The following is a 15,225-nucleotide window of genomic DNA, read 5'->3' as shown; positions in this document are numbered from 1 at the left end:
CCGCGGGCCGCCTCGTGCGGTCTTCATGGCCTCCGAGGACCCGTCCCCGCCGCCGCCGCCCTCGCCCTCGCCGCCCGCCTCCCCCGAGCCCGAACTGGCCCAGTTGCGGCGGAAGGTGGAGAAATTGGAACGCGAGCTACGGAGCTGCAAGCGGCAGGTGCGGGAGATCGAGAGGCTGCTGCACCACACGGAGCGGCTGTACCAGAGCGCCGAGAGCAACAACCAGGAGCTCCGCACGCAGGTGCGCCCCCTCACCTCCGAGTCTCACAGTAGTTCACAGTAGTTCACGATTACTTGCAGCAAAATGATGCGTTCTGGATCCTTGGGGTACACGCGTGTCTCGTGGCTGCAGTGAATTTGCCTTCAGTAACTTGGGTTACATTATCTTCATTGTCACCTGTGTCAGCGTCCCTTTGGCTGTACAGAATTTGTATTCTACATCATGTACAATTTGTTAAAGTCAAGACCACAAACTAGAAGTGTAAATGTGTACCTCTTTGTGTGAATTAAGGAGGTGTTAGCCAAAGCACTGGTTTTATGTCGAGTGAGGTAGATACTAAATAATCCGGTTTATAGTAATGATAGAGCCTAGAGTAGGCCAAGGCAGTCCATCTCCTAGGTAAGGAATTTAAGGGGGCACCAGCTCGGATAAGGATCCTGTACTTCCATGCATTTGGGAGAACCTCTTTGAAAATTTCATCTTCGGGAACTTGCTTTCCCTAGGCCTGGTAGTAGGAGTAAATCTGATCATCAAGTTTGTAATGAGTCTTGCACTTTCTCAGTTTGAGCATATGTATGTACCACTAAGGAAATATTTAGAGGCTTGCTTTTTTAGCTGTTTTCATGCATATAGTGCATATTGCCTGATACATAGACCCTGCCAGACTGAGGTGCCTGGATCTAGGCATTTTCTCTACTTAGGAGCATTTCCACGCTGTTGTTCTGGCCTGTGCAGCATCCGTTCAAGGACATGTCAGTGTGAGAGGAATATGGAGGACAGATACTTCTCTAGTCATTTGAATTGTTTCCTTCTGCCACAGTTACTTGCATAGAACAAAAGAAAAAGTGTTCATTAAAACCTATAGATGGCTTTAATAGGGCTGGAGATGTAGCTCACTTGGTAGAGCGCTTGCCTAGTATGCTCCAGATAAGTTCCATCCCATTACCAAAAAAAAAAAAGAGGGCATTAATGTATATAGACAAATAGTTCATTCCAGAAGGAAAAACACAGGTTTCCCACAGTTCCTTTACTGGGGATGGTAATATCATTTTTTTTTTGTCTTCTTTTTGGTACTGAGGATAGGACTCAAGATGTTGCACTTGCTAGACAAGCACTTTGCCACTGTCTTACATCCTAGCCCAATAATTTACTATTTTAATTTTCTTTTCTTTCTTTCTTTTTTTTGGGGGGGTCCAGTCGTGGGGCCTGAACTGTGGTCCTGAGCTCTTCAGCTCAAGGCTAGCGCTCTACCACTTGAGCCACAGCGCCACTTCCGGCTTTTTTCTTTTTGCTTATATGGTTCTGAGGAATCAAACCCAGGGCCTTAGGCATGCAAGGCAAGCGCTCTACCACTGAGCCACCTTCCCAGCCCCTCTTTTTTTTTTTTTGTTGGTCATGGGCCTGAACTCTGGGCCTGGGCACTGTCCCTCAGCTCTTCAACTCAAGGCTAGCACTCTACCACTTGAGCCACAGCGCCACCGCTGGCTTTTTCTGTGTGTGTGATGCTGAGGAATTGAACCCAGGGCCTATGCATGCAAGGCAAGCACTCTACCACTGAGTCACCTTCCCAGCCCCACAATTTTAATTTTCTAAGAACTGCTGATCTTTATTAGTATAAAAGCATTCTTTTTTCTTTTTCTTCTTTTGGAGGGGAGGATTATGTTAGGGGTAGAACTCAGTCCCTCTTGCCTACCAGGCAGTGCTCTACCACTGACTTGTATTCCCAGTCCAAAATGCTTCTGTTCATTAGAAAAGACCATGTTCACAGAGTTACATTACTTCAGTTCAAATTTTATTTGTTTTTGTGCCAGTCTTAGGGCTTCAACTCAGTGTCTGAGAGCTGTATCTGAGCTATTTTGTTCAGGCTAATGCTCTACCACTTGAGCCACAGCTCCACTTCTGGCTTTTTTTGGTGGTATTTGGAGATAATCTCATGGGCTTAGGCTGGCTTTGAAGCATGATTCCCAGATCTCAGCCTTCTGAGTTAAGTAGCTAGGTTTAGAGGATCTCAGCCTTCTGAGTTAAGTAGCTAGGTTTAGAGGCATGAGCCACTATGACCCTGTTTTAGTCCAGTTATTTGAGGCAGTTTTTTGAGGAAATATTGGGAGTCTAGCAAGAAAGTTTTAAAACATCTCTGAGCTAGACAGACTAATCGCTAGACAGACTAATTAATCGGCAATCCGGCTTAAATAGGATGATCACAGCCTGGGCAACCCAGTGAGAACCCATCTGGAAGAGATTATTTTTCTCCTGAAAAGTAAGAATGTAAGTATTTTTAGTTCTTTTGAAAGGAAACTAGAAGCAGGAAGTAGAACTGTGGCTTAAGTGGTAGAGTACTAGCATTGAGTACAAAAGCTCAGGGCCAGAACCCAGGCCCTGATTTCAAGTCCCAGGACTGGCACAGAAAAAAGAAAGCGAGAGAGGTAGAGGAGAGAAAGAAAACGAAGCCATTTTTGGCGATTTTCTTATTTATGAGAATAATATATTGTGTATTATTAGATTTCTTTCTGATACACTTTTCCTAAAGCTTTGTTTTCTTTCAGGTGGAAGAACTCAGTAAAATACTACATTGTGGCAGAAATGAAGATAACAAAAAGCTTGATGTAGAAGTACAAACAGAGAATCACCTTCCTTGGTCAAGTTCAGGTATGCATACTGTTCTTACACTGGACTATATTCATGTCATTCCAATGTAGCATTTTCTTTAAAATAGAGATCTAATATAAGTATGAGGACAGTTATTGACTTCTCTGTCTTAATTGGCATTTTCAGATTACCAGTTTGCATTCTTCTGATAGAAAACAATTGGCAGAAAAGAATTGACATTCTTGTAATTGTTACAATGTTGCTAATGTGCTTTCATTGGTATCTTCACTGTAGTACCTGGCTTTTATTGTGACCAAGCCATGTGTTTTCTTGTTAATAAGTGCTACTTAGCCTTATGGACAGTGCCAGTCTCTTAGGTCTTGATGTGAATGGTGAACCCCCTACTGACCTCATCAGTGCATTATTTTGTAGGGCAACATAACTGAGCTATTGCGTTTTTAATTAATGTAGACCATAAGAAGACACATTCTTTACCATTTTGTCTTGTTTCATTATGGACATACTCACCCAAATTGCTAAGCATAGCAAAGCATTAACATTAAATATTTCTATAATTTAAATTTTTAAAGAAGTCTGCATCTTGCGAGACGTTTGATGGCAAAATCAAATTCCAGTGGGTTGTCTTTATTTATTTGTCAGTTGGTAAACAACATATTAAGGTATGTGGCTAGAAGCTTTTAAGAAGTTGTTTGTTTTTCTTTTTTGACAAAGCACAGCCCATCCTTTAAAATTGTTTTAGGATACTTGTGTTGGAACTCTGGACCTTGGACTTGCTGAACTGGCATTTTATTACTTGAACCACTCTATCAGTCCTTTTTATGTTGGTTATTTTGATACAGTTTTGGTCTTGCTTTATGCTTCTACCCAGCTCTGTGATCCTCCTATTTGTGCTTCCTGGAATTGCTAGGATGACAAACATTTGTCAATATAGCCATTATGCTTGCTTCCCTATAGTCAGGATGACAGGTGTGTGCTACTATTCCTAGCTGTTGATCCAGATCCAGTCTCTTGAACTGGACAATTCAAGTCAAATGAATTGTCATCCTGGAATCTTAACCATTTAAGTAGTTAAGATCACAGGCTTAAATAACTGAATTCAGCTACTCATTTTTAAAAAAGTTTTTGCTGTGGAAAATCTAGATTTACTTCTGTTTTCTTTTAAGCTTGACAACTGGGGTACTTAAGGAGACATTAGAATCAAAGGTATACGCTTGTGCAGATTTGTCTATACTATCAGTTTTAATCGTTTAAAATATATATAATTGTAAAAGTGGTGATTCCCATGTTTTTCAGTGACAGTTTTAGCTTAATTGTTATTTTTAATATCTTTTTTTTTGCTATAGATTATTATTACCAGACCTACTATAATGATGACAATCTTCCAAATAAAGAGAATGAACTCTCTGTTCAGCAGTATCAGTATGTTGAAGCTCCTTCTCTTAATTCTGAAGACCAGGCACAAATAGAAAATGCTTACACTAGTACTGATTTAACAGAAAACGTCAGAAGTGGACAAGAGGATCATTTTACCTCCAACTCACAGGTAATAAGAAATTTGATGTCTGAGGAATTGTCCTTTGTCTTTTTTTGGCAGGGCTGGAGTTCAGCACAGGGTCTTGTTTATGGTAGGCAAGCATTGTATCCCAAAGCTGCACAAACAGTTTCCCTAACAAGTAAATATTTTAATGCTTCCTGTATGTTAAGTGTCCATTATTGTTCAAATTTCTGAATGTTTTATACTTCCAGTTTTAGAATTTGTTTGACTCACTATCCAGTGTGCAACATGGATTTTTTTTTTCTTTTTGGGTCCGGTCGTGGGGCCTGAACTAGGCCTGGGCACTGTCCTTCAGCTCTTCAGCTCAAGGCTAGCGCTCTACCACTTGAGCCACAGCGCCACTTCCGGCTTTTTTCTTTTTTTGCTTATGTGGTGCTGAGGAATCGAACCCAGGGCCTCTGGCATTCAAGGCAAGCACTCTACCACTGAGCCACCTTCCCAGCCCCTGCAACATGGATTTTTATCTATCACTTTCTCCTCCCAAACAATTTCTGGGTTGGAGGCATGGCTCAAGAGGTGAAGTACCAAGCAAGCCAAGTGAGCTTGAGTTCAACTTCAGTACCACAAAAAAGTCATTGAATATATAGTTATTGAACAACTTGGTTAACTTGTCTTATTGAATATATCACATTTCATATTTTATAATGCTTCTCTATGGTATCATTTATTTTTTGAATAATTGTTATTCCCTAACTTTAATGTCTTTAAATGTCAAAAGATTGGGGATGCATCTCAGTGATAAAACACTTGCATAGCTTGTGCAAGGTCCTTTATTCAATCCTCATCACTGAAGAAAAAAAGCAAAATTGAATCAAAGTTGAACTAAGGCTTTTTGGACTAGTTCAAATTATAATTGATAGTTATCTTTTGCATTGTAGAAATTTAAGCCATTTAAAAATGTAACTATTGTTTCAAATGCTGCTAATATTTTGTCTTATTTGACATGCCTATCTTTTGTGTAGGAGTCAGCATCTGCATTAGCAACAGAAGGAGATGGTACATCCTTAGAAGGTTCATCACTAGCTGAAAGTTTGAGAGCTGCAGCAGAAGCTGCTGTATCACAGACTGGTTTTACTTATGATGAAACTACTGGACTATATTTTGATCACAGCACTGGTTTCTATTACGATTCTGTAAGTATCTCAGACCTTTTAAATACTGAATTATGTATTTAGCTGCCTGATAGGAAGCATTAAAATCCTTTGCTGAAGTAAAAAAAAAAAACAAGAAATTGCTTTTTTTTTTTAAGACATGCTGGTGGTTCATGCCTGTAATCTTAGCTACTGAGAAGGCTGAAATCTGAAGATCACAGTTCATAGCGAAATTGGGCAGGAAAATCTGTGAGAATCTTATCTCCAATTAATCACCAAAAAGTTGGAGCTGTGGTTCAAGCTAGCTGTGGCTAGCTGTAAGCTGAAAAAGCTCAGGGACAGTGCCTAGCCCCTGAGTGCAAGCCTAGGAATGGCAAAAAACAAACAAAAAACAGTTGATTCAAACTATTTGACCAAGCAATTGTGAAATAGTTGTATGATGCTATACTTCTAGGTTATAATTAAATAAGTTAATTCTAATTATTATAAATTTATATTTTAGAGAGATCTAATAACCTTTTGCATATACAGAAACAGACTAAAATGATAAATCTTTTAGTAAAAGATTATTAACTGTAAATGTTTAAGACCCTAAAACTAATAATTTTTAATCATAGAATTTATAAGGAAGCAAAGTTGAGGTTTTTAAAGAATTGTTTCAAGTGCTTAACTTTATGAATTTGCTGTAGGCTACAGATGAGTCTTTTCTTCTTTTTAAAATTTCAATCCATTTATTTTAAGATAGCATGTATCTAGATTGTCTTCCAGCCTGGCCTCAAACTCCTGGGCTTAAGCTATGTTCTCACTTCAGGTTCCAAAATAGCTGAGACTGTAGGTATAAGTGCATGTCCCATGTCAGCTGTGTGTTCATTATTGATTAAGGTTTTATATTTTGTGGCTTTCAGGCATTTCTTTTTTTGGTCAGTCATAGGTCTTGAACTCTGGGCTTGGGCACTGTCCTTGGGCTCTTATGCTCAAGGCAAGCACTCCACCATTTGAGCCACAGCACCATTTCCGGTTTTCTGGTCATTTATTGGAAATCAGAGTCTCACAGAGTTTCCTGTCTGGGTTGGCTTTGAACTTCGATCCTCAGATCTCAATCTCCTGAGTAGCTAGGATTACAGGCGAGAGCCACCAGTGCCCAGCTCAGGCATTTCTTAAAGAATCTATTTTGGGCTAAAATAAATAAATGAAAAAAAATGTATGTAGATTGGTAGTCTTCCATACACAAGGGGTTAGGCTTCTTTTCTAGCACCACAAAATAATAGAAATTTAAAAATTAGCCTGTTAGCCCACTGCTGTTAGTTCACATCTGGTGACTCCTAGCTACTTAGGAGGCTGAGTTCTGAGGATTATGGTTCAAAGCCAGCCCCAGCAGAAAAGTCCCTTGGGAGACTTTTATTTCCATTTAACCATTTACAGTAGCCTTAAGTTAAGAGAGCTCAGGGACAGTGCCCAGGCCCTGGGTTCAAGCTCCATGATTGACAAAACAAAAAGTTTACCATGCTGTAGTAACCAGTGTGGCTGGCTCACACTTGTAAAAAATATCTACTCAGTAGGCTAAGATCTGAGAATTGTGATTTAAAGCCAGCCCAGACAGGAAAGTTCATAAGACTCTTATCTCCATTAATAGTAAAGTCATTGATAAGTGATTTTTTTCTTATGGAAGTATGCTGACAGTGATAACTAATAGGCAGAAATTCATACTTAAACTCTTATCCAAAGTTATTACTTGATTTCCAGGAAAATAATTTCCAAGTAGAGATTATTTTTTGTCATTCTTTCTTTGTCTTTCCTTCTAACATTTATAAATAGTTATATTTCTTTTTTCTTTTTCTTTTTTATTGATCCTCGGGCTTGAACTTGGCCTAGGAATTGTCCCTGAGCTTTTGTTCTCAAAGCTAGGGCTGTACTGCTTGAGCCACAGCTCCATTTTCAGACTCTGATTGTTAATTAGAGATAAGTCTCATGGACTTTCCTTCCTGTACTGGCTTTGAATCGTGATCCTCAGATCTCAGCCTCTTGAGTAGGATTACAGCTGTGAGTCACCAGCACTCAGCTTAAACAGTTATATATCTAAGTGGATTCAGAATTTGATGTTTTGCCACTTTTATTATGCTGGCTGATTTTCTTATATTTGAAAATGCTTCTATATTGAGTTGACAGACGCAGTGAATTTTAAAACTTTCGGTGGTAGAAGTCTCATGATCATTAGAAATTAGAAAGCTCCAGTTAGTTTTTTATTTACAGGAAAGATGATGAGAATTCTTAAATATTTTTGTAATAAACCTGAATAATGTGAGATAGGCACCAGTGACTCAAGCCTGTAATCCTAGCTACTCAGAGGCTGAGGTCTAAGGATCATAACTGGAACCCCTCCCTCCAAAAAAATCTGCAAAATGTATACATTAGAGATGATAACTTACGATAGTATTATTATTAGAAAAATATGTTGTTCTTTTTCGGGAAGTTTAGTTGCTCAATCTCAGTACATCCTAAGCTGTTTCCAGATCTAGTCTTCATGGATTTATGATGTAATAGAATGTTCAGTTAAATTTTGGTTATGGATTATTGGCCAATATCTAATAATAACAGGTGATTACATAATTTTCTTTCCATAATCTGCTAAAATTCATTTGTGCATGGCTTCTTTATTCCTGTCATATTTCTTTTACTGTAGAATAAACTTATTAGTGGGCTGAAGGTACAGCTCAAAGATAGATGCCCTGGTTTGGCTTCCCAGCACCACAAAAAAAGAAGTCTTGGCAATAGTTAATCCCTCTTTAGCATGCTATGTCCTGCTACTTACAAGTTAACTTTATCAAATCAAAGGTTTGAGGCCATATACTACCAAACCATGACTATGCAGTCAGTAGCCTGAGTGCTTTCCTATGTAGTTTTTCTGATGCATGTGTTAGTATTTATTTTCATATATTTAAAAGCTTTCTTGATACTATCATTTGTTAATGTGTTAAAGTAAGCTAAACCATATGAATTGCTATTTTGACTAATGTTAAAAATACTCAAATACTGGCATATTTAGATTTCAAACAGGGAAAAGTAGAATAGCACAATATAGAAAATAAAAATTTTTTATCTTTAATTTATAATCTGAAAATACTACTGTTAAATAAACATTTCTATGTTTGAATGTATTTGGCATTTCTAGTTTTTTTCTTTTTCTTGTTTTGAAAGGAAAATCAACTATATTATGATCCTTCTACTGGAATTTATTACTACTGTGATGTGGAAAGTGGCCGATACCAATTTCATTCTCGTGTAGATTTGCAGCCTTATCAGACTTCTAGCACAAAGCAAAATAAAGATAGAAAATTGAAGAAGAAAAGAAAGGATCCAGATTCTTCTACAACAAATGAGGAAAAGGTAATGTTTAAAATTTTCACAATTTTGATAATTTAATTGAATCAAAAATTTTTTTTATAAAACCGAAAATCATTCTATGACTCTGGGATCATTCTATGACTCTGGAATCATTGATGTCTCTGAGATCATAATTCACTAACCAAGGAGAGTTCAGTGGAACAAACATGGACTTTTTCAGAAATACTCAGACACTAAGAAATAGAAGGTATTTCTTAAAATTTGAAGAAGGTAGGTTTGGAACAGATAAAATATATTATGTTTTATAATTTGACCCTAAATGGATAAGTTTGATGTCATTCACAATTCACAAAAGAAAAGCAGTTTGTGCTGAATTCCAGTGATTCGTGCCTATAATCCTAGCTATTCAGAAGGCTGAGATCTGAGAATTGTGGTTTGAAGCCAACCTCAGATGGGAAAGTCCACGAGACTTTTATCACCAATTAGGCACCAAAATGCTGGGAATGGAGCTGTGGCTTAATGATAGAGTATAGCCTTGACCAGAAAAACAAACCAACCAACCTTGGGGGCAGTACTAGGTCTTGAATTCAGGGCCTCCTGCTTGCCAGGCAGACACTTTACCACAGCTGCAGCCTTTTTGCTGTGGTTACCTTCCAGAGAGGGTCTTACATTTGTGGCCATGCTGTGGAATTACAGGCTTATACTATGAAAATTTTGTGTGTATGTGTGTGTGCACACATGCACACTAGTGTACTAGTCCTGAGCATGAACTAAAGGCCTGGGTACTGTCCCTGAGCTTCTTTTGTTTAGCACTCTACCACTTCAGCCACAGCTTTTTTGGTAGTTTATTGGTGATAAGAGTCTTACAGACTTTCCTGCTTGGGCTGGCTTCAAACTGCAATCCTCATATACTCAGCCTTTTGAATAGAATTACAGGCATGAACCACTTGCACCCAGCTTACAACACACTTGTTGTCTGGGCTTGCCTCAAAGATCATCCTGATTTCTGCTTCCTAAGTACCTGAGATTACAGATGTGAGACACTGTTTTTGGCCTATATGGATTTTAACTTATATTTTTGGAGGGTGAATAGTTTGGTTGTACGAATGTTTATAATCCCTGGTTGAAAATTTTTATTTCTAGTTATTTATATTTTAAAAAATCCAATGAAAGAATTCTAATGTATACATAGTGATATTTCTTATTTTTTTGACATATAAATCATTTCTGTCCTCTTCCTTACCCTCCCCACAACAGATAAACTTACATATAAGACAAAAGGAACAGAAATAAAAAACAGCAACAAAAAATAGGAAAAAAAAAGCAAAATAACCAAAACACACTTGGAGTTCATTTCGATAAACATCATTTTATATAATTGTATGGCTATAGCTATTGAGCCTTTGTGATCCTCTCCTAAAAAATATCCTCCTTTGGTCTCATTGTGTGAATATTTAAAGTCCCATATAATTTATCATGTGCAAGACACATCAGTATTTCCAAGAACAGAAAAACAATAGAGTCTACATGACTTTCAAGACAAGGCTAAGAAAGACCTGATAAATTTAATTGAAAAAATATTAAGTAGCTTTTAATTGGTAGATAATGAAAATATATTATCAGGGTTCTTATTTCTGCTCACTAACAGATACAGTTAGTGTATTATAGGCAGCATAGGAGGCTTTTTTGTTATATTGGCATTTTTCTAAAATTTAGGAACTATTTGATATTATACTCTGGAAATACTATTGTGTGTGTGCATGGGCATGCATATGTGCTGATCCTGGGGCTTGAACTCGGCTTAGGTGCTGTCCCTGAGCTTTTTTTGTTTAAAGTTAGCACTCTACCACTTGAGCCACAACTCCACTTCTAATATTTTGGTGATTAATTGGAAATTAAGAATCTTGGACTTTCTGGGTTGGCTTTGAACTGAGATCCTACATGCCAGCCTCTTGAGTAGCTAGGATTACAGGTGTAAGCCACTGCCATCCAGCTTGTTTTTTTCTCCTTTTAACCAGAGAAAATTTGCTGAAAATAATAGCAAATTCTGAAGTTCATATATAGAATTAGAATTTGGTTGGACTTTCTTCTATGTATAATTTTTTTTCATTTTTAAAACTTTTATTTTTTTTGTTTTTGAGCTGAGACTGGGTTTTGAGCTTTTTTTGCTGAAGGCCTGTGTTCTAACAGCTCCTCTAACAGCTTTTTGTTGGTTAATTAGAGATTAAGTCTTAACAGTTTCCTGCCTCAGCTGGCTGGTAACCATGATCCTTAGATCCCAGGATTGATTCAGGCGTAAGCTACTGACATACAGCCTGTTTCTCTTATTTTTTCATTCACAACTAAGCTACTAAAATTTATTTTCTGTTTGCTCAAGATCTCTGTTTGAGAATTTGTGCCTAGGACTGTTTGACAGGTTAGTCTGAGAAGCACTCTCCCTAGACATGGGGAGGATGTGGGGAGGCCTCAGGCCTTTGTTGATGTGCTAGGTAGAGAATGGAAGTAGAAGTACTTCGTGATAGTGTTGGTTAGCCTAGCTCCTATAACTTTTCCAAAAATATGTGAATGTAGGAACTTAAGAAAAATCTTGATGAGATTTTGACAATTTCCTGAGGATTTTAAATGGTTGCTATGCAGCGATGAAAGACCAGTTAAAGCATCCTCATTTCTGTATGTTTAAAATGCTCCTGATCTTCGCTTTTTGCAGGTGAGGATAAGTACAGGGAAAGTAATATGGTGAGGAGATTGCGGTAAAATACTTGGGGTTAAAATGAATAAGGAATATGTTGGTTGGTAGGAGATAGGAGGTAGTTTGGTAGGTAAGAAGGTAGGTAGGTAGATAAATTAGTTAGATCTTAATGTTTAGAACAAAATTTGTAAAAGTAGCACCTCTGACATTTTCACTCATTTCCCCCTGTGTATATTGCTCTATAAGCAATAGTAATAACAAAATATACCAGATGGGGAACTGCTTTTTTAAAAGTGTTAACACTGGAGTTGGGGACTTGGCTGAGTGATAGAACTCTTACCTCTCAGATGCAAGGCCGACTTTGTTCCTTAGCATTGAACAACAACAACAAGAACAAGAAACAACAAAAGTATAAACAAAAATAGGGAGGTTTTTATCTTTTACATGGCCTAAAGCTTCTGATTCCTTCCCCCTCCCCCCCTTGCCCCAATTTCTTGTCCTTGTTCTTTTTACTTCTTTTCCTTGGCTAGTTTCAGTTGTTGGGAGTGGATATAGTTCATCACACTATGAATGGTTAGCAATATCCAAATTAAATTTAGTATTTTATTATTTTTTGCTGGTCCTGGGGCTTGAACTCAGGGCCTGGGTATTGACCCTGAGCCTCCTTGTACTCAAGCCTCTTTGTACTAGTAGAGCTAGTGCTCTACTACTTGAGCTATAGCGCCACCTCTGGCTTTTTCTGAGTAGTTTATTGGAGATAAGAGTCTTGTATACTTTCCTGCTCAGACTGGCTTTGAACTACGATCCTCAGATCTTAGCTCCTGAGTAGCTAGGATTATAGGCATGAACCACTGGCACCTTTCATACATAGTATTTTATAAAAGATGATCATATGAATTCCCTTCATCAAGTTACTCTGAGGTAGAAAGAAAATTGCCAATGTGTTACATTCCAGACAGAAAAGCAAAATAACTCTTTACTTCCAAGTAATACATTTGTTTGCTTGCTTTTCTCTTCTTTTTCTTTCTTTCTTCTTTTTTTTTTCTTTTGGTTTGTGTGTGTACTGCTCAGGATAGATTCTAGGGCTTTACAAATGCTCAGCAAACATTCTGCTACTGAGCTATATCTGTTCCCATTCAATGTAATGAATTATTGAAAATTACATGAAGGTGAATTTTAAGTATTCTATCCACAGCAGGTAGGGAGCACCCATATTAAATAACTTGAGTTAGTTGCTCATTGTATATAGATTTCAAAACATGGGCTGGATAAAGTGGTGCATGCTTGTAATCCCAGCTACTCAGGATTCATAGACTGGCAGGGTCAAAAGTCAGCCCAGGCAAAAGTTGATAAGAGTCCCTCTCATCAAATGAGTTTAGGGTTATAATATGTGTTTGTAATTTCAGCCAGGTGGGAAGCACAGGTTAAGATGATCATGGTCCAAGGGCAGCCAGGACAAAAACATTAGCACCTATCTGAAAAATACAGCAAAAAAGGTTGGGCATGGCTCAACTGATGGAGTGTTTGCCCTATCAGGCCTGAAATCTTAACTTCAAACCCTCTTATTGAAAGGAATAAAGCTGCACAAGATTTTCCTGCTTTGGCTGGCTTCAAGTGGCAAGTCACAAATCTCAGCCTCTTAAATAGCTAGGATTATAGGCATGAGCCACTGGTGCTCAGCTACTAATTTTACTTTTTTTTTTTTGGGGTCCGGTCATGGGTCCTGAACTCTGGGCCTGGGCACTGTCCCTCAGCTCTTCAGCTGAAGGCTAGCGCTCTACTACTTGAGCCACAGCTTTTTTGTTTTTGCTTATGTGGTGCTGAGGAATCGAACCCAGGGCCTCAGGCATGCAAGGCAAGCGCTTTAACCACTGAGCCACCTTCCCAGCCCCCTACTTTTTTTTTTAAATTTTACTTTTAAATTTAACTGTTAGTAAATTTAAAAAGAGAAATATGGATTAACATTGTGTTTATTGGTATAAACTGTTACAAGGTTCAAGTAATACAGGATGAGGAATACTGGACTGGGAATGGTAGGATATTGAGAACAAACTTAGATCAAAATTATCAATGGAATCTGTATTGGCAGTTGATTCCATGTGGTGGTTAAGGGAGTATCACTGATAAGGTTCTTAATTTGGAAGACAAGAGGACAATAATATTTTTAAGAAAGGAACTTAAAGCCTGACACTGATGGCTCAGGCTACTCAGGAAGCTGAGGTCTGAGGATCAATTTAAAACAGCCTGGACAAGAAAGCCCTTGCGACTCTTCAATTAAGCACCATGAAAGCTGAAAGTGGAGCTTTGGCTCAAGTGGTGGAGCACTAGGCTTTAGCATTAAAAACTCAAAGACAACACTCAGGACTTGAGTTCAAGCCCCAGTTTAGGCTGCAAAAAAGGAAGTTGAAGCCAGGTCCCTATTATTCATACCTATCATCCTAGCTACTTGAGAGACTGAACAGGAGGATGGGGGTTTGAAACATCCATGAGACTATCTCTGGCAGAAGCAAAATGTGGTCCCAGCTGTGATGGGAAGCCTAAAAATGAGAGGATTGCAGTCCAGGTGTGTAGGTAGGAAGTGAGACTTTAATCTCAAAACTAATCAGGCACCTGTGCCTCTTACCTGTAAAAAGCCAGCCTAGACAGGAAAGTTCATGAGACTCTTAGCTATCAAAAAGCTGGAAGTAGAGGTGGGGCTTAGGTGTAGAACACTAGCCTTGTGCAAACAAGCACAGGGACAGTGCCCAGGCCTTGAATTCTAGCTCCCAAGACCAGCACACACACAAAAACGCTATAAAGGACTGGAGCCATGGCTTAGTGGTAGGAACCTAGTAAGTGTGAGATTCTATGTTCAAACCTCACTACTGCCAAACTGAGAGTTGTTGCACAGTGTGTTACTTTTTCCTTATTGATACATTATTACAATTCATTCTTTATTTTTTATTGTGAAAATACCGTTCAGAGGGGTTACAATTACATGGGCAAGATAATGAGTACATTTCTTATCAAGCATTGTTGCCTCCTCCTTGTTTCCCCTTCCCATCCCTTCCCATCGCCCCCTCCCCACCCCATACAATTCATTCTTTACAGATATATGATAATGATATTTAACATTACTCTTCTTGCTTTTACCTATCTACCTACTTACCTCTTTCCAGGATTTGAATTCAGATCAAAAGTCCTCTAGTGTTGAATATATGAACTACAGTGAGGCAGAAAATTGTGCAAGTGGGAAAAAGAAGGCCAAAGTAGACTGCCATTACAAAAATATTTCCCCTAAATTCACCATTGCAGTTAGTGAAAACTCTTTAGAATCTCCTCTAAAAGAGAAGATTTCTAATTCAACTTCATTTAAAGATGAAAAAATCATAGAAAGTGACAGTGAGCCAGAAGAAGGTGAAATCACAGATTCCCAGACTGAGGACAGTTGTAACGAAGATGAAAGCAGTGAAGACAATGGAGCTACAGAAGAAATGGAGGAGGAAGGTAAGCACCTGATAGCTATAAATGAAAAACCCACTTGCTTAACTGTAAAAGAGAGAATTACTATAAACATTGGTGATTCACCTAGAATTCTTGTCAGGAAGGAAACTGGTTATTGTGAAGACATTAATAAAAATTATATGAGTGACCACTGGCAATTTTAGAAGATAGGATGTGAGTAAATGATTAATATATGAATAAAAAATAGGATATCATTATACTAAGTGAATTCCTTTTG

The 15,225-nt window shown here is 38.2% G+C and overlaps 1 protein-coding gene across 1 annotated transcript in view; it reads left to right on the top strand.

The window, feature by feature from the left end:
• The first annotated feature begins 16 nt into the window (after positions 1-16).
• Aggf1 (angiogenic factor with G patch and FHA domains 1) overlaps positions 17-15,225 on the top strand; it is a 30,366-nt gene continuing 15,157 nt past the window's right edge. Inside the window, exons 1-6 of the mRNA XM_013015803.1 lie at positions 17-241; positions 2,764-2,866; positions 4,171-4,370; positions 5,345-5,515; positions 8,669-8,857; positions 14,663-14,990. Coding sequence (XP_012871257.1) covers positions 26-241; positions 2,764-2,866; positions 4,171-4,370; positions 5,345-5,515; positions 8,669-8,857; positions 14,663-14,990 — 1,207 coding nt within the window. The 5' untranslated portion in view covers positions 17-25. The remainder of the gene's footprint in view (positions 242-2,763; positions 2,867-4,170; positions 4,371-5,344; positions 5,516-8,668; positions 8,858-14,662; positions 14,991-15,225) is intronic.

The sequence above is a fragment of the Dipodomys ordii genome, unplaced genomic scaffold (assembly GCF_000151885.1).
Source record: "Dipodomys ordii isolate 6190 unplaced genomic scaffold, Dord_2.0 Scaffold28, whole genome shotgun sequence".
Classification (NCBI taxonomy): domain Eukaryota; kingdom Metazoa; phylum Chordata; class Mammalia; order Rodentia; family Heteromyidae; genus Dipodomys; species Dipodomys ordii.
The sequence above is the reverse complement of the archived record's forward strand: the minus strand, read 5'-3'. Positions and strand labels throughout refer to the sequence as shown.